At 33.4% G+C, this 18,735-nt stretch overlaps 1 protein-coding gene across 1 annotated transcript in view; it reads right to left on the bottom strand.

Annotated features, from left to right (window-relative positions):
• LOC130900569 (nephrin-like) overlaps nucleotides 1-18,735 on the bottom strand; it is a 288,962-nt gene that overhangs the window by 67,179 nt on the left and 203,048 nt on the right. Inside the window, exons 4-5 of the mRNA XM_057811268.1 lie at nucleotides 15,648-15,962; nucleotides 14,305-14,450 (exon numbers count right to left, since the gene is read on the bottom strand). Of these exons, the coding sequence (XP_057667251.1) occupies nucleotides 14,305-14,450; nucleotides 15,648-15,962 (461 nt within the window). The remainder of the gene's footprint in view (nucleotides 1-14,304; nucleotides 14,451-15,647; nucleotides 15,963-18,735) is intronic.

The raw sequence follows: 18,735 nt of genomic DNA, 5'->3' as shown, positions 1-18,735 counted from the left end.
ATATAATACGAGCAATAAAACAAAATTTCCACTGTAATGGCAAACACAGTATCCATATTTCACAAAGTTTCTATACGTCAATTTTCATTACCTCATTTTTTCATTATACTGTGAGCTGCAGACATACTTTTTATCATATTTTCATTTCAAATTTTCTCTAATTATAAATTGAATCACGTATTTTCTGTTTTCTTTCAGCTTCTTAAAAATATGGTATTGACAACTGAAGATTCTCAAACTTTTTAGCGGTATACATTCTACTAATACTTTCATTATCACTTGAAACGATATCGTCGATATCCATATGAGGTTTCATGTTCCAGGCGCTGCTACTATAGTTTATCCCATCAACGCTCAATTCGAGTAAAAATGCTCTGCGTGTGAGTAGGAGTGAGAAGTTGCTTGTTGAAAGCTACTCTTTTCAACCAACCGTCGACACGGAGCTCTCTCTGATTTAGGAACAGTGCATCAACATCAAGTTTTACGGAAAGATATTTTTGATGTTTGTGAAATGTTTACGGAGACAATTTTCTGAAGGAACCAACCATGAACGCGTGGTTAAAAAGGTCCCGAAAAGGCTGAGAAGAAGTTGAATAAGACTCTCGTCCAGGATGCCAAAATCGAGTTCTGATGAAAATGACTGTTTACACTACTTGTAAACTATCTGTTTATTTTTGGTCTCTAAAGACGATAACTTGGTTATCGAAACGCGCGTTAGACAGTGTAGTGTTAGTAAATAAATATCACCAACGGTTCAGAAATTTCAACTGAGATCGGGATTGTTTTATTCAAGACCGTAGATTGACAGATAGATTAATAGCTTACAAGCTGTCGATAGTCAAAACAATCGTTCACGAAATTTCGACACAAAAACTTCACTCCAGAACAGGAAGCAAAGAAGACGATTCCTGGTTTTACGAATTCGATCTTGAAGAATATAATGGGGGCTAGCAGGAGAAACGAGAACAAAAAAGAGATTGGACAGGAATTTTTACGTTAAAGTTTTGAGACGTCTCAGAGATCCAGTGGTCCGAGTTTATCCGGATTTAGCACGAGGTGGCAAATGGATTCTTCATCACGAAAATGGGACACCTCGGCGTCGCTCGTTGTGCGTGAGTTTTTGGCACTATGCTCAAGCACAGTGATAGACGGGTGGGTGCCTTATCAACCCGATTCTGCCTCTTGTGACTTCTTTTTGTTCCCGAACTGCAAAATAGTACTTATAAGACATTTAGGTGCCTTATTAATCCGATTTTGCCTCTTGTGACTTCTTTTTGCTCCCGAAATGCAAAATAGTACTTAGAAGGCGACACTCGGGAGATGTCACAGTACTTTGAAGGAGACCATCTTGTAACACCTGAATATTTGTGATAATAAGATAGCTATTTATCTTTTATATTACAACATACAACCCCACAGTAAAAAATCTATAGGCATTGAATCGGGACAGTCTAGAGGTCAACTTATATCACTTTTCCTGGAGATCAATGCAGCAGAAGCTGTATGAAGCTCCTCCGTTCTACTGGAACCATCTTTTTTGGTTATTACCATCAAAGTTCTGCAGTTCAAGTACGAAGAAATTTAGGTATTTTTGATGTTATTTCGTTTTGGTACTACTTTGGTAGTTGATGAGCTTCATCCGAAAACAAGCGTTGGTTTACGATGTTAAGCCTATAACCAGCATCTTAAAGCTTCAATTTTTACCCGAACTGAATGTTGTACGGCCGCAGTTACAAATCTTTGTGTAAAAATGATGATGATCCATAATTGTTATAGCTCCAGCAGGCTCGTCACGAGCATACCAAATAACTGTCTACGTTTTCGAACGTTGTAGATGACTTTGGACGTCTGGAAAGCGATATAAGGATGAAATTTCGTTTGGTACATTCATCTCCTTCGATATCTACAACGATTGCGATAATTTTAAGATATTGAAAGTTCTAATTATATGAATTCAGTAATAGTTTGGACTTGATTTCGTGTTCGGTTTGGTTAGTTAGTTAGTTCGCGCGATTCTTTATCTGATAGATTTCATTTATATCAACAATAGATATCTAATAATATTTTGTATTGATCTACTTATTTTAGTGTTAAAATAATACAAACGGGTACAATTGAACAGCAAATTTGATGTTTAAGAAAATAAATACAAACTCAATTTTAGTCACCGCCTACAAAAGGGTGATATCTCGAAATGGGGTGGGATAAAGACATTTTTTTTTGGAAAAACTTAATTTCATACGAACAGAATTTTGTCGCATGAATTTAGGAACTGTATTTTTAACAAACAAAAATCAAATGGAAATTTTTCATGAGTTTTGAATGTTTTCTAGCTCATGATAAAACATGAAAAGAAAAATTCATTAATTATTATTCGAGAGAGGCTGATTTTCCATATAATAGCTACTACAAATGTCACTAATTCAAGCACTACTTTACGGCTCTAGGCTTTGAAGGTTTGAGGACCGCTTTTGTATACTAGAACAATAAATAAACAAAGGGTCTATTACAAATGACTTGATAATATTAATTTCGCCCGGGTAAACGTGGAAAGCAAATATTTTTCATCATAAGTAAATTTACCCTTGTGATGAAATTTCCTATCGTTAGCAAAATCGGAATTGAATTACTTTCCGTTACAGATTATTATCACCAGAAATTATTAGCCATTTTATTCAAATTTTGAAGGAAAACGTGACATTGAAATATTATTTTCAGCTCATGTTATAATCTTCATTAGAAATTGAAATAAGAAAAAGCGATTGTAGTGACTGGTTAAAATAATCCACCGAATCAAGAAGTTCTTACAGCTTGGAAATTGAGTAAAGTATAGATGATTCGTAGAAATGACATAAAATAGGAATAGAGCTGCTCTTGAACATCGGACATAGGAAAATCAGAAGCTTGGAGACACTCAACCACTGATATAGCCTGAAACTTTAGTAAGAATTCCCTACTCGCGGATTAAGAAACACCGTTAGTTATAGGAAAGGAAAAAACACAGATAGTGGATAGAGTCGCATGGTTATAGACAAACATAAACATAAAAAATAAAAACTATCTTGTTGTGGGTGAAGTAAATACTGCAGATGAATAAGCGGAAAGTGAAAATTTTATGTCATAGCTATGGAGCCATTATAAACATAGGGAGAGAAATTCTAGAATTTGATTCACTGGAATATCATTCTTCAGTCTTTATACTTCGAATAATATATCCCAGGTTATTCTGAGATTTCCTCCACATATCTGGAATATTTTCGTCTTCCACAAACTGTTTGTAATTTTTCGCCACTATAGTTAATGATTTCTTTAGAAATTTCATTTTCCCTGATAAATTTATTGTTTTAAACTCCATTTATAAATATGCTGGAGTATCTTTTTTTATATAATCTCCATTGATATCTAATAGCTGCTCAAAATAGCTTGATTTTTTTAGTTTGTCCTTCCTGTCATCAAGAAAATGGCCTTCTCATTATCCAAAATAAATCGATGTTTCCGTTTATATACTGTCTCGATTTTCTTACTTTCATATATACACTAACTGACTCCACAAACGTTGTTATTTCATATAAATCATTTCTAGAAAACTGTATAGTGAGTTAGACGTATTTGCTGCTTATTTATTGAGGTCTATATTTGTCATTTTTGCTTCATTCGTGTTATTGAAGATCATCTTCAATTATTCGTCAAATCATTCTTTTCATTCTTGCTTTCTCTTCTACGGTCAAAGATTTACTACATTTACATTTACTCGCAATTCCTCTGCAACTGATAAGATATCCTCTTGCTTATTAGTATTTCTAATTAATTTGCTTTCTCTTTGTTTCGTCTATCGCTCTTGAATAGATGTTTTGGATCTATTAGAAGGTGATTATGATAGTTATTTCAAAGCCGTACCTCCAAAATTTTTGTATTACCACATTTAACTTTTCCTAGAACATATTTTATATGCATTAGGTAGAATAAAAACAATGAAAATCTGGAAATTTCAAGGGAAGAGATATTAACGCTTTCAGAGCCAGTCATTTTATTGTAATTGTTCGATAGAAATGATTAACATTCATAGTGTTTTATGGGAGAGATCACACTACGTCACAATTCAGCATATACGGCAATGATAAATACCGATGAATTAATCTTGAAACATGAAAAAAGTGACCCGTTTTAATAAATCATTCCGTTCTCTGTGATACGTTAATTAAATCTGCATGAAAAATTATCGTTGGTCATTCATTTTTCCACTGTAACTCTAAACGCTTTCGAAATCAATTTCCATGAGAGATCATCTTTTTTTCTTTTGTAATTATAATCAAATTTTTTCCAACTGAACGGTTGTCTGCTCACTTAACGGAGAAAAAACATTCATACATTTCAAATCTCATATATAGCATATGGAAAATTTTTGTTTTTCCAATGCAGTTTTAGAAATTCATAACAAAAGCAGATATCCAAATTTTCAAATCTAAAACAGAACAACTGAAGCTTGCATCGTATGGCAAATCCATATTTTTCAATATTGTATATATTTTGATTATATTTCCAAATGCTTTGACAAATTTATGGTTACTTTGGCATTTCTCCTAGTTTTTTTACATATTCTTTTTTTCATGTGACAACCAAGTAAGAAGGTGAACCCCATTACACTCCAATAGTTCGTATAGTGCCTTTTCTGCATTTCCTGCAGGTTATAGTGTTCGGGATAGACGTGCCTCGGTATCTATTTCCACATCCTCGCACTTTTCCAAAGGAAGCAATTCTGATAAATTGACGTTCTGGGTGTCTGTGTGACAGCTCAGAAGAGCATCTGCTGTGGTATCTTTGCTTAAACAGAGTCAGATCATCGACCTTTATTCTAAGCTCTAGACTGTACAAGTTTCTGGTCAAATTTGAGTACATTATAAGTCGAGCTCCATGCGTGTGAGCAATACGCCAAAGATGGACGACTCTTCACCTTTTAGAGGATTAAAAGCTATTGCGGAGTGTATGGCTTATTGAAATTGAAGTAGGTTCCAAGTTTTCGTGATGCTGCCTTAGCTAATCGGTCACGTGACTATGTCAGGACATTGATCCCAACCTCAACACCTAATAAGCGAATTTTCGTTGATGGATGCTGCAGCGCGACCCTTTTTTGTAAAAACAGCAGCCTGGGTATTTGCAGCATTAAACTCAATCAGATCGTTTCCACCCCACTCCAGAATGTTTTCAAGATCGGTATTGATGTTGATGATCTGTTGTAGCCGACTTGTGGAATAATTCACTAGAAGATGGCCAACAAGTTCGGTCTTCTCAATGCTTGTACACCGTGTTATAAGTACCAGCGGCAGAAGGTTCTCGATAATGACAATTTCAGGCTCTACTACAATTTAGTACCTAACCTAACAAAAATGAGGATAAAGTACAAATAATTAATCTAAAAAAACGACAAGGAAAAAGAATTTCCAAAATGAAGACTGAAGGAATGCCAAGAAGACCAGAAAGTGGATAGTTCAATATATCAAAAATCTAGTATATGACTGAACTAGATAGATGAAGGATTGAAGAAATTGTATTGTAAATGAATAGCGATGAATTGAAGGGTGACCTTCCCCAAAAAACAGAGTCCATAGAAATCAATCTGGAATATTTTTAAACAAGACTTTCAAAGTAAGGAATGCAAAGGCTTGTGAATAAATAGCGATGAATTGAAGGCTGACTTTCCTCAAAAAACAGTGTCAATAGAAATCAATCTGGAAATACTTTTATACAAGATTTTCAAAATAAGGTTCAGTGGTGTACTGGATTTTGTGTTCGCTTAAAAAACAGGAATTCTGGTTCCAAAGTTCGGCATAAAATTAGGAAAAAAAGGAGAAAGAATGTGTATCAATAACAAAACAGAAAAGCGGGAGGGTAGGATCGATGATGGATGGAATAGTAAGATTGGTTGATAAACTAGGAATACTTAAATTTCTTCAAATGTGTTTCAACGTACCTAATATAAATTATGTTGAATCATAAATCATTTTAAATTAGAATTCAATCCAAGGATTTCTATAATACTTATGAAAGATTTTAATAACTGAACAGCTTTTTATATGCAAATTCTAAACAGTTTATACTGATACAGTTCGATATTCCCCGTCTTAGGGTATATTAAAGTTATCTCGATAATACAGCGACTTCCTGTGTTATCATTGCTAATATTAGCGTTTTACTGGCGTATTTAACTATTCCAATTTGCGAAGGACTCCGAGGCTTCGATCGCTATGTTTATCTTCTATTAAGTTATATAAACTATCAGCGAACCCTGTTTTAAATATCAATACTAGAATGTACCTAAGGGGGATGAGAATTTAATATAATTTTAAAATAACCAAATATACTGTCGCCAATAATAATTCGGATTCAGTTTTGGCTTTAGGCCATGTGACCGCTTCTCGGAAGGACGTCTACAAAATGAGTAGAATACGAAACTGCCTACAATATAATTAAAACCGCTAAGAAGATCAGTAAAATTTTGTTTATCCTCATATTTTTAATTGTTATTTAGTTATATAGGGTGTTTCGGGAATCAGAACTTATATTTAAGTATATTTTCTAAATAATACACTCAAGCATCCCGAATTTTTAATGGATGATTTAGTTTGTTTATTTAGTGTGGTAGACGAAATGAATAATTCTACACTTCTATCCAATAGTTAACAAACCGTAAAATTTACAGGGGCAACTTTATTTTTCAATAGCCCAAAGGATTATTTTCTGTTCCCAGATTTGAAAAAATGGCTCGGTGATCAAAGATTTCCCAGCAATGAAGAGGTGATGTCGATTATTATTATCAAAAGGGTATCGAACTTATTGAACATCGCTGGGAAAATTTGAAAATAAATATATTTTTTCCAAAATTTTTGTGTTTTCCTTGTTGGACCATATACTTCCCGTACAAATCCCCAAAAGAAGTCTAATGGCGTCAGATCGAAAGATCCTGATGGCCATTCTATCGATCCAAGTTTCCTTATCCACCGAGTTTGGAAAATTTGGTTCAGAATCTCGAATTGGTAATGGGGCGATACTATAATTTGCAGGTGGGTTTGCAGAATCAGCATAGAAGTTGGCCAGATATTATTTTGGAGCGGTTCTTAATATTTTTCACGATTCAAGCTGCCAGCAATAAAAAAGAGATCTTTGATATGATTTCCAACAACTATTTCAGAATAGTAAGGCTAATTAGACTAATACCGATTCCAATTGAATCACATTATTATCTAAAATTGTCATCATTTGTTAACCCTGTGGAAATCGTTTTCCATTAATTGGTCTGCTCTTCCACTTCAGGCCAGCAACTTCCATATCATATCAATAAAAAAAGCGCTGAAATAAATTAATTTCCCTCTATAAATGTCAATTTCAGTAATCACAAAATACTTGATATTTCCAAAACATAAGTATGAGACGTTGCACATAAATAATGTCTAGAATATCAAGAAGAACCAATAAAAAATAATATACGAGGTCTGGCTATTAAATAACGAGATTTTCTCAAAAGGTTAGAAAAATATCTGCTTTGAAAGAGACCAGATTTGAGTAGATGGAAAAGGTAAAGCAAAAAATGGAAGAGTTCCTCACCAGCACTGCTTCCATCAATGGATAAAAACGTATTGAAAGATGTGTGGCAAAAGGACGGAAGTAAATTACAGGGGGCATTCGATTTTAGAATAATTTTCATAATAAAACCTTTTATTGTAACCAGATCGTTATTCAATAGCCAGACCTCGTATAGGAAGCTGCAAGTATAATAATACTGTTGTCCATTGTCACATGATACTCACTCATACGACATTTCTAATAATTTTCACTAACATGTCCTCTGTTATTCATTAACGTATTTATTTTATTTTGGTGTTCCACAACATTTAATGCAGATGTTATATTCTATAGATCAAAACTGTATCTAATTAAACTGATCTCCTATCAAACTCAAGATTTCCAACTTGTTAAGGCCCGTGTGGCGTTAGCGTGAGAAATGATACATCCTTAGCGGTGAACCACACAAGTAAAGGTTAAAGGATAAGCGAGTTGAGAAATGTATGGCATTGGGGTAGTTAGTGCTTTTCCCTCAAGACTTAAGCATATCTTGTTGTATAATAGCCTCTCTTCTCTAATGAATCTCCGTAGGGTCGACTCTCGTAATGTTATTTACTCAATTAGACAAAACAATAATACGAGACTTGGTTGAAAAGTTACGAACATCAACCTGAAGATGTCAACACTTATCGATATGAGTTTAGAAATATTTGCGTTCGAAAATACTCACAAAATATCAGCTATTTTAAATTTAATAATCGTATACATGAAAAAATTTAGTAATTTTGTTTGTTAGGGAAAGGCACCTTCGCAAATGAAAGGTGATTTAGACAACATGTAAGGAGATACTGCACAATCCGTAAAACTTTGGGCAAATGAATTTAAACGTGCCTATATAAAGTTGATTGATGACGCCGACGTGACTTCGAGAAGATCAAAAACTGCAACAACCAGCGATATCGTCGAAAAAGTTCACCAAATTGTTCTAGATAAGCGTTAGATTGATATTACAATAAATAGAAGAGTCTACAGGCGGATCAAAAGGACCCATTTGTCATAAAAACAGTTTTCTCGACCGGAAAAGTAATCCCAGCTGTTTTTTGGAATGGTCATGAGATTTTGTTCATCTTCAAAGCGTTATAACGATAACAAAATATTATTTTGCATCGTTTAAAACAAATTTTCATCAAAACAAAACAATCTCTTACACTTCGAAGATCGCCATGGTTAAATTAACGAGTTGCACTTCAAATTGGTTAACCACGCATCGCATTTACCAGATGCAGCTTCCGGTGATTTTTTCTGTTTGCTATCATCAAAGTTCCAGCTGCAGGAGAGAAGTTTCAATCAAACGAAAATGTTAACGCATACGTAAATAGTTATTTTTGGGAGAAAAGGGTTTAGTAATCACTGGAAAAGTGTACAGACTAAAAAGGAGGTTTGTTGTTAGATAAAAATGATTACGTCTTTCTTTATTAGGTCGTAAACTGTCGTATATGCAAAAGCGAACATAATACAGAACATACAACATTACTACAATACAGTGAAAAAGTCAAAAAAAGAAATATAAGGATTGCACACACCTGCAAATCCACTAAATTATGTATGATGAATATTTCCTTATCTTCTATATTAAATTTAGTAGGAAATCAATGTCTTGTTAACTCGGGTACCCTTTTCTACCATACTTAAGATTTACCATTGAAAGATTGTTAACTTAAAAGTTCCATCAATAATATTGAAGTATTTCTATCACTATTAGAATCACTAGGAAATTTTTGTATTTTCTCTGTCATTCACCCGCAACGAAACGCTGTTTTTAGTCAAAATCTATTTCACAATTGATAATTTCGGACATTCTGGGGAAGCATTTCACGTCGTTTAACAAGAAATGTTAAGAGCTGTATATATGCATAGTTTTAACGTTTCATGAACCACGGTTTTAGAATATCTTCATATTTATGAACGTTGTCGGTGGATTCCCAATCTCATAACAGGATAAAGTTTCTCTTTTTTCCTTTGTCTATGTTTTTTAATACTTCCATAAGAATATTCCCTGCAGTATATCTCTCGCTAAATTCTCTTCATAAACCGCAAAAATCCGTCATACATTTGATTTTCCATTTATTCTTTCTATGTTAATGCCACTTCTCCATTTTCTGCCTACTGTTTTGTGTTGAATTTAATGTTATTTTCATAGTTTGTCAACATTTCTTTGTACATTTGACTCTAGAAAATAATCACTCAAATTTTCCTGGGTTAAATCGTGAGCTATCAAAAACAAAACTTGTGAAAAAAACCTTTTTACGGTTGCGAGACTTGGTTTTGTTTTTGATGGCACCTTTTTCTGTAGACTGACCTTCTCTTTCCGTTCCATTAATTTTCTTAAAGCCTTTCTTATTTTTGTAGACAGTTTTCTTTTCTTTTCGGGTCCTTCTTCTGCTATAGTTTCTCACAAAGCTCAATCCTCGTCTTTATGGGTTTTTTCTTGAAGCTTTCATGCTACATTTTTTGACAAGTCTGAAAGGTAAATACTTCTTAGTCTACCATGTTCACAAATTGGGAATTCCTGCTCTAATACCTCCAAAGTCGACATTAATTAGATGTAATCTGTGCCGTGCTTCCATGTGTTTCTCATCTTACTAATTATATTTTAGCTGTTACAATATTATCAACATCATCAGTAAATATCCTGTTCTGATCAACTTTTTTTTCAATTAATTAATTTTGCCAAAACACAAATAGTAAACTCGTATCACGTTCTCTGTGTTTTATAAATATATTCTGTTATATAAGCTTACCATACAATCATAAAAAAAGTTAGTTATTAAAAAAGTTGAAAGTAAGTTGAAAATTTAATATACGTTTACCCGACATTTCAGACAAATTCCTGAAGCTAAAAACAATGCCGGTAATGATTTTATTGTATCTAATTTCGAGTAACTTTCGATAAAAGCCCACAAATAGGTGGATATATAATTTAATGGTAAATAAACTGCTCACAAAATTAATATTAGAAACCGAATATTGTAATGATAACAGCGATTTATCAAACTATTAAAGTTATGACCAGGGATTCTGGAAAGTAGAACAAGTAAATCTACAACAAACTATATTGGATAAGACCTCATTTCTATCAGGTCAAATAGAGGATGTTCACAAAGAGACTATTAAACATACCCCATCAGTTATCTATGCAAAAGGGGTTGTGTGAATATATTTGCTGGTTTGGTAATGACTGGAGGAGTCATATAAGGCTAAATCACCCTCCAATTGGCTCTGGGACAAACTAGAGTGGAAGGAAATGGATTAGCAGAGCACTTTTGTGGAATTGCTTACAGAAAATAGAGAAAAGGATATAGATAGAAAAACATTATTTACTGGAATAACCAACAGAGGCTCAGACAGGCAAAGACACCCTTTTGAAACTATAACCAACGAAGATTTCGCTCAGATATCTGAAGACTAAAGGTTCAGTAGAAGATGCAATGTACCTCTATTCATATCCTTTCGATACATCCTTAACTTTCTAACAAGAGTAGAAATAATAGAGAAGAATAAGTTACAGAATTAGCTTATTTTGTTGCTGGTCCTAAAAATGCTAATAGTCAGAGTGAAGACATCTAAACTCAAGGAGATGGTGTATACCTGTATTGAGCAAAACCTGATAAACAGTTTTTGATACCCCATTTCGAGACATATGAATAGGTAGAAAAGAATCTATTTAATCGCCACCGAGATTCTTAATCCAAATTATTTGAACTTCTCTTTAGGAGGTTACTTAGAACGTGGAGTATATAAAACCACGACGGTTGTTGTTCAATAACTTAACCTATTAAAATAGCGTTTTCAATATGGAAAATCAACAATACGGCACCATTTTCACACTATTATTGTGAAATTTGATTTTGTACTATCTCTACCTTGATAAAGAATGAAATTTTTGTTTTTGAGATATCTTTATCATGTTCTGAATTATCAGAATGATCTATTGGAATTTTCAAATTACGTTCAAGCTCCAATGTTGTCAAAACAGGTCTAATAATCAAGAAATATTTCGATAATGAATTTAGAAGCTTCTGATTCTATATTTTCCAATATTTTTGTTATCAAACAATGCAATAATTTCTTGATTCTTAGTATTTTTTACCTAAATTTACGTGGTTATATTAAAAATCAGAATGGTTTATATGGATCGGCGACAAAGTAATTTCTGTTTTGTAGTATAAAATGGAGCATTTTTTTTTAATTATATATTTTCCATTTTGCTCAATGACCTTTAGCCATCTTTCTTTCGGCTTAATGATTCCGGGCTCATAAAATTTCTTGTCCTTATCAGCAAAAAACTGAACCAGGTGCGATTGAAGGTCATCATCATTTGTGAAAATTTCACCATTCAAAGAATTATGCAAACTCCGAAGTAAATGGTAATCAGATGCTGCCAGATTATGTAGAATGTGGTATCACTTCCCAGCCAAGCTCTAATATTTTTCCACGAGTTTCCAAAGATGTGTGAGGACTTGCATTATCATGGTGGAACACTAAACCTTCCGGATTTGACAAATATCGCCGCTTTTTTTTTATTACTTACTCCAGTTTCTTATTTGTTGACAGTAAACATCAGAATTGATCGTTTGTTTGCTTGGAAGTAGCTCAAAATTTGATGTTTTTCAGCTTTCGATGTGGTTTGTGCTTGTTCCTCGTGGTTGCTCCAAGATCGTTATCGAACTATGCTATTTTACATCACCAGAGATGATTCTTCTCAAGAAAGGGTCGGTTTCAATTCGTTCAAGGTGCATATCGCAAACGTTGATTCTTTTGTACTCAAATATCGAACCTCTTTAATTATGACTTTGATTTGGTCATCATCAACTTCAGTAGGCCGACCAGAACGTTACTAATCTTTGAAAAGTTATTCAAAATATAAAGCATCGCTCTCTATTAGTAAAAAGCGAAAGTATATAGTTACCTAGCTTGAGATATATTTATTAAAAAGCGAACCAAAACATTAATATAACCATTTAGATAATTAACTACACTAAGTAAGTTGCAATTGAGCATTGACTAGCTCGCAATTCAAATAAAAACAGCTAGTAACATGAAAGAATAAATATATTGTTTTCAAGTTGACTAACCTAAAACACAATTATCTTGAAAGGCATTTTTCATTATTATATTGTGCCTTTGTTAGTTTTTTTATGAAGGGAATGTCATCCACGTCGAGTTCTCAGTTTTATTAAAAAATAAAAATAAACTGTTTTTAAAGACAGAAATAAATGACGTTTAAAAGTTTACTTCAATTATAATCAATTCATTATTAAACGAGATGAATTATAAATAAAATGAAACTTCCTAAAAATGCGATAACCATAAAATACTATACTTTCTATATTGTCAACAACGCATTTTGACATTCTTAATACACTAACCACGACACGAATCCGAAAATCTACACAAATTAACGTACGTTTCGATAACCAAGTTATCGTCTTCAGAGACTGAAGCTTTTAAACAATTTGTTCCAGAAATTCTAGCTTAGTTGTGATGAAACCACGGCCAACAGATGAGTTTCTCAAATCACACCATAGTGTTTTTCTAGGTTATATTAAAGTTGACATTAGCAAAAATTTGATTTTAAATAGAGGTAGTGGATTTGCCAGAAACAATTAGTTACAAATCGAATATCTGCACTGTGAACAAAGTGTCTTTGAAAAAGAAAATCACAAAACACTAACAGAAGAAAAATATACAGGCCGTGGAAATGGACTACTTAAGATCGTGCAGGATATCCAGCAGATACGAAATGAAGATAGGTCACGAGTTCAGAGAGAATATAGAATACCACAGAATAGAAGGAGACGAGTAAGACCCTCGAGGACCTGGAAGGAAGGACTTGTATATATATTCAAAATATGGGAACTGGTATGAGTTCCAAAGAAATATGATCAGGGTTATTGATCCAAAAATTTATGTCTGTTCTAAGTAAGAAATTGAGGAGATAGGAACCAAGGGCCAACAAAAATCTTTTAGAGCTTATAAAAATTTTTGAAAACCTTTTTCCAGACTTTTGACAAATAGGAGATAGACATATCGAATAAGGGTTTGGCTCTTACTCTACCTGGAGATGGCGAATTGATTGAACAGATTTAAAATTCCATTCGGTGTATCTTATCCATCTCTAAATCCGTTTGTCTAATTCGTAAGTACGCTTCTCAAATTAGAGAAAGATCATTGCACTACTCAGCGTTAAGAATTAGTTTAGGGCTCAATATTTTACAATGGAAATAAATGCACAATCACTTGCTAATTGGAAACAAATCGATAACAATTTTTCACGCATTTCGCAATAATTTGAGGGCATATTTACTGGAAAGTGCCTCCTACTCTGTAAACGACTTCTAATAATAATATTCAATTCCGGCCATGCTGAAAACTGGTTCAATTTTGTTTTGGACTCATATACTAATCATTATTTATTACTATCACCTATAATTTTATAATCATTGTAGTTTTGTTGTGTATAATGGAATTTATCTCATTTGTATCATAAGAATTCTGTTTGTATTTGTCCAAATTTTTCGATAAAAAGAATATAAAATTTATAAAAACAATCTCCCAAAACCATTCAAAAACTATTATCTTGGAGAAAAAAAAGCAATATTTTAATAATTGAAAATTCTTCAATAACCTTTTTGAAATAATGAATAGTTAAAAAGGACCTAATATTTTTATCATAAAAACTCTTACCTTTGTTCGGCGGAGTTGCCGCTTTCCCTTGTACCAAGTGATTATTGCAGGAGGTCTCGATCCTGCTGATTCACAAGTTACTTCATAACGTTTATCGGCAACTAAAGGGCTTTCCGTTTTGAGAATGGTTGCAGTAAGGGGAGGTACTGAAAATAAAAACGATACCATGAAAATATTAGAAAAGAAACAACATGAAAACTTACGGAAACCATTTGAATCTACTAGGAATACAATAGGTATGGTAAGTTTGTATCGGTATGAATAGATAAGGCGTGGATTTAGTCAAACTCTCAATATTCTATAAAAGTTATCTAAGTAGTTTCTTGTGTAATTTCAGTAATATCATAGTTCATTACTAAATGTATATAGGGTCTTGAAAGCTTAATAATACTTATTAAATCAACTTTTAGTTATAAACGATACATCAAAAGAAGCACAAATTCCAAAAAACCCATTCAAAATATTAATCTTGTGTTAGCTACATTTGAAACAATATTTGTAGATTGTCACGTTAGGTTAGGTTAGCTTTTAACTCTCTTATCCCTTATGGTAGGCCCCAAAATCTACAAACAATGGTTCATATCCCAGCAACGGAATATTGCCACATTTTTTAATCATTTAATCTTCAAGGATAAGTTGCTTTCCACTTTAACTAGTTTGGTAACGTGCAGACCTGAAGCTCATGAAAGTTTCACACGGTTATGGAATTGCAATTCATCTAAAATTATTTATAAGTGAAAAGACTAGATTGAAATCACCTTGTGAGCATCAAGCATAGAATTGTGTTTATTATGATTTCCGAAAGATATTTTGCAATAATGCAAAGTCATAAATAATTAGTTCATAATTGTAGATAAGACTAATTCAAGATATGAGAAAGACTGATCCTTTTGGCTCTCTACCAAAATAATGATATCTCAGAATTTTTGTGGAATAAGTCATTGAATGAAAAGGGAATTCCTGAAACTGTTCAACATTCCTCTTACATAGTGATTAAATCTTGAGCTATACTCAACTGGAAAAATTTCGTGCACATATGATTCAAATGAATCATTAGTATCAAGTTCCTTGTTATCACTGTCAGAATTATCCATATCGTCACCATAGGCAATGTCATTTCCATCAAAATCAATCTTAATTTGATTTATGAAATATTTTTAAGAATTCTTTGCACTAGTTTTCAAAATTTGATCATTTACATTATCATTATATTGAAGATCTCAAAGCTTTGCTTCTTGGTATTGAATGGACTTCTTAAACTCATTTTTCTATCTAATCACTGAACCCAAATAGTTTTTCATCATGTAATAAGATTACAAATTATCATATTTACAGATACTTACATCGTAATTCTAAGACTACAAATGCTTCTTTCGGTTCTGTAAGTTTAGTATTGACAGCCTGACAAGTGAAGAGGGCATCGAGGTCTTTTCTACTAACAGAAGGCCATACAAGAACATTTTCTATGACATCTCCAGCATTATGCTCATATTTATCATCTACTATGAGACCGTTAACCAACCATCTGACAACAGGTTGTGGGTGGCCTCCAACAGTCCGGCATTTCATCGTTATGTCATCACCTTCATCATGAGGACCAACAGTTCCATTCAAAAGTCTGCCGTACTGATCCAATATTGTTGGAGGTTCGGGAGGAACTGTAAAACAAATATTCATAATTAGCACCAAATACTGTTTTTTTTTAATTCAAAGAAATACTTTTCTACAATCACACAAGGAGAAGGGTTTTCTGTTTGTCATACAAGGAAAGTTGAAGGCTTCTTACGAAAATCATTTCAATCATATTCAAAATAATCATCAACTATATCAGTACAAATTTCTCACTGCTTGAAACTGTGATGCCAGTCATCTCATTCTTCATCGTGGAATGTCGACCGCGTGAATGTTTCTTCAGGTTGAAGAATGTCAGCAAATAATAAAGCAATAACTGCAGGTATATATTTTATAATTAGTTTGTTGTAACTTTACTTTTATTATCAAGCACAATTACTTTCAATAATTTTTTACTCTTCTGATGGGTAGAAGTATATTTAGTTCCATCACTTTCACTATTTGGGGAAAAATACGGTGTCAATGATTACATGATTTATCTTTAACAAATCATGAACCGTAGTAGCCAATGAGTGACAAATTCTTTTACTTGAAGATAATGATGCAACATTAAATTGGCTGCTACGGATCTAACACCAGGAGTTGCTTGTATCGCTTGATATATGCTTCTCAGATCCAACTCGATCATACGTTTCATTCTTTCAATGTTTACTACCGTGAATGAAGATCAGGATACATCAGCACGTGCCTTCTCACCGAGCGCTAAATGTGACATTTTTGGTCTGTTTCATTATCCAAAATTTTAGTTTTCATGTTTTTTCTTCTCAATTTTAGGTAATAGAGCTATCTTGGCGATCTTATAGATTGCTCACCATTCCTCTGTCTCCTTCTTTTCTTGGTAAGTAATAACTTGATCCTGGATAGCCATTATGAAGCCTTCAGTATCCGGAAAGAGAATTTCCGCTAGTAAACTATCTGTGTGAAGTTTCTTTGTCAACATGCGGCTGGTTGAGGTCGTGATGATGTATACAAGTGTAGTGCCTTCCAGGACCAGATCAGATTTGATGATGCGAGGTTGAGGTTTCTGATTTCCCATGAAAGAATTCACGTAGTTTAATTACCTGTGGAGAGTATAGGTTATGAAGGTCGATGAAGCCTCTCCCATCCTCATTTCGGGGTAATTTTGTTCTAATAATGATGTTGTTTGTTGTTCTACTTCATCATTCTTCGTATCAGTCTTCGAATACCTTCTAGCTCTGTTTTAGTCTACTTCAGGGTCACAAATAAGATTGTTAAATTCGGACTTCATAAGTGATTTCACTCTTATGGTGTATTGATGGTGGATTCTAGCTTTTGTCTGCTTCTGGTCCAATTACTTAGCTTATTGAAATCCTAGATACCAGGATGTATTGATATCTAGTTAGCCTAGACCAGTTCCATGCATAAACAAAATATTGCGTTACCATAGCAACGAACAATAACTTATTAGAAGTATAAGTGTAAAGTTTGACGTCAAAAAAGTAAACCAGAGTTACGCAATAAATTGAATTGAAAAAGATTTCCACCGAAATTGTGAAAATCGAAAAATTGGAGTATCGAGCCATCAACAAGTACCTATATTTAAAAGGGTTAAGAGGTAAGCATATTTAGGAATATATGCTCACCAAGGGTATGGTGATCAATGTCTTTCGTATGCGACCGTGAAAAATTGGACTACAAGCTTCGAAAGAGCTAAATTTTCCATTGAAGATGATGACCGATCAGGAAGGCCAGTTTCTGTGTCCCCTAAAATATTGATGCAGTTCATGACATGATTTTATCAGACCATCGAATTGGGCTAAAACGGATATCTGAAGCACTGAATATTTTATACGAACGCGTTCTTCTTAATCCGAATTGTTACTATGGATGAGACTTAGGTACATTTCTACGATCCAGAAACAAAGACACAATCGATGGAATGGTGACACTCTGGTTCTCCAAGACCTAAGAAGTTTCGTGTCCAAAAACCTGCTGAAAAAGTTCTTGCTGTAGTTTTTTGGGATTGTCATGGACTAATGATGATTGATTTTTTGGATAAGGGTAGAACAATAACTGGAGATTACTAATCGACATGACTGACTACTCTACAAGAAAAATTAAAGACGCGGACAGCTATCCAAAGGTGTTTTGTTTTTGCAGGACAACGCCCCTGCTCACACATCTCATGTTGTCATCCAAAAAATTCGTGATGTAGGGTTTGAATTACTAGAACACCTTCCTTATTTACCAGATTTGGCGCCGTTCGACTATCATCTCTTTCCTCAACTGAAAAAACGTTTAAAAGGTTGTAATTTTTTTTCCAACGAGGAGGTAATAAAAGCTGTGGAGGTCTGGTTTGCAGAGCAAGAAGAAACATTTATTTTGAAAGGTCTAGAGACGTTGCAGGTTCGCTGTAATATGTATCCAATTAAGAGGAGAATATGATGAGTAATAAAATATTTTGACAATGAAATTATGTTTGGTTCTATAGTAGGCTTATTTGCTGCGTACAGCTTGATATCGTCGATATAAAGAAGATGTGAGATGGTACAATTCGTGTTTTATTTATTTATATTTATTATTAGGCACAAAGCATAACGTCTGTTTCTAAAATTCAAATTTATTGACTGAATAACTTTTGGATATTATATGATTGAAATTGCGGATTTTGAAGCACAGGACACGAAGTCCTGTGTAAGTTTAGTAGATAGAATTTTGAATAATTTCACGAAAAACCACGAAAACGTCAATTCTATAATAATATAAATATGAATTTATCCACAATATTGATAAATAGTTTCTAACTTTCCTAAAATTGATTTTTCATAGTAAATTCGA

This window comes from Diorhabda carinulata, chromosome X (assembly GCF_026250575.1).
Source record: "Diorhabda carinulata isolate Delta chromosome X, icDioCari1.1, whole genome shotgun sequence".
NCBI lineage: Eukaryota > Metazoa > Arthropoda > Insecta > Coleoptera > Chrysomelidae > Diorhabda > Diorhabda carinulata.
This window is presented reverse-complemented; position numbering and strand designations above follow the sequence as displayed.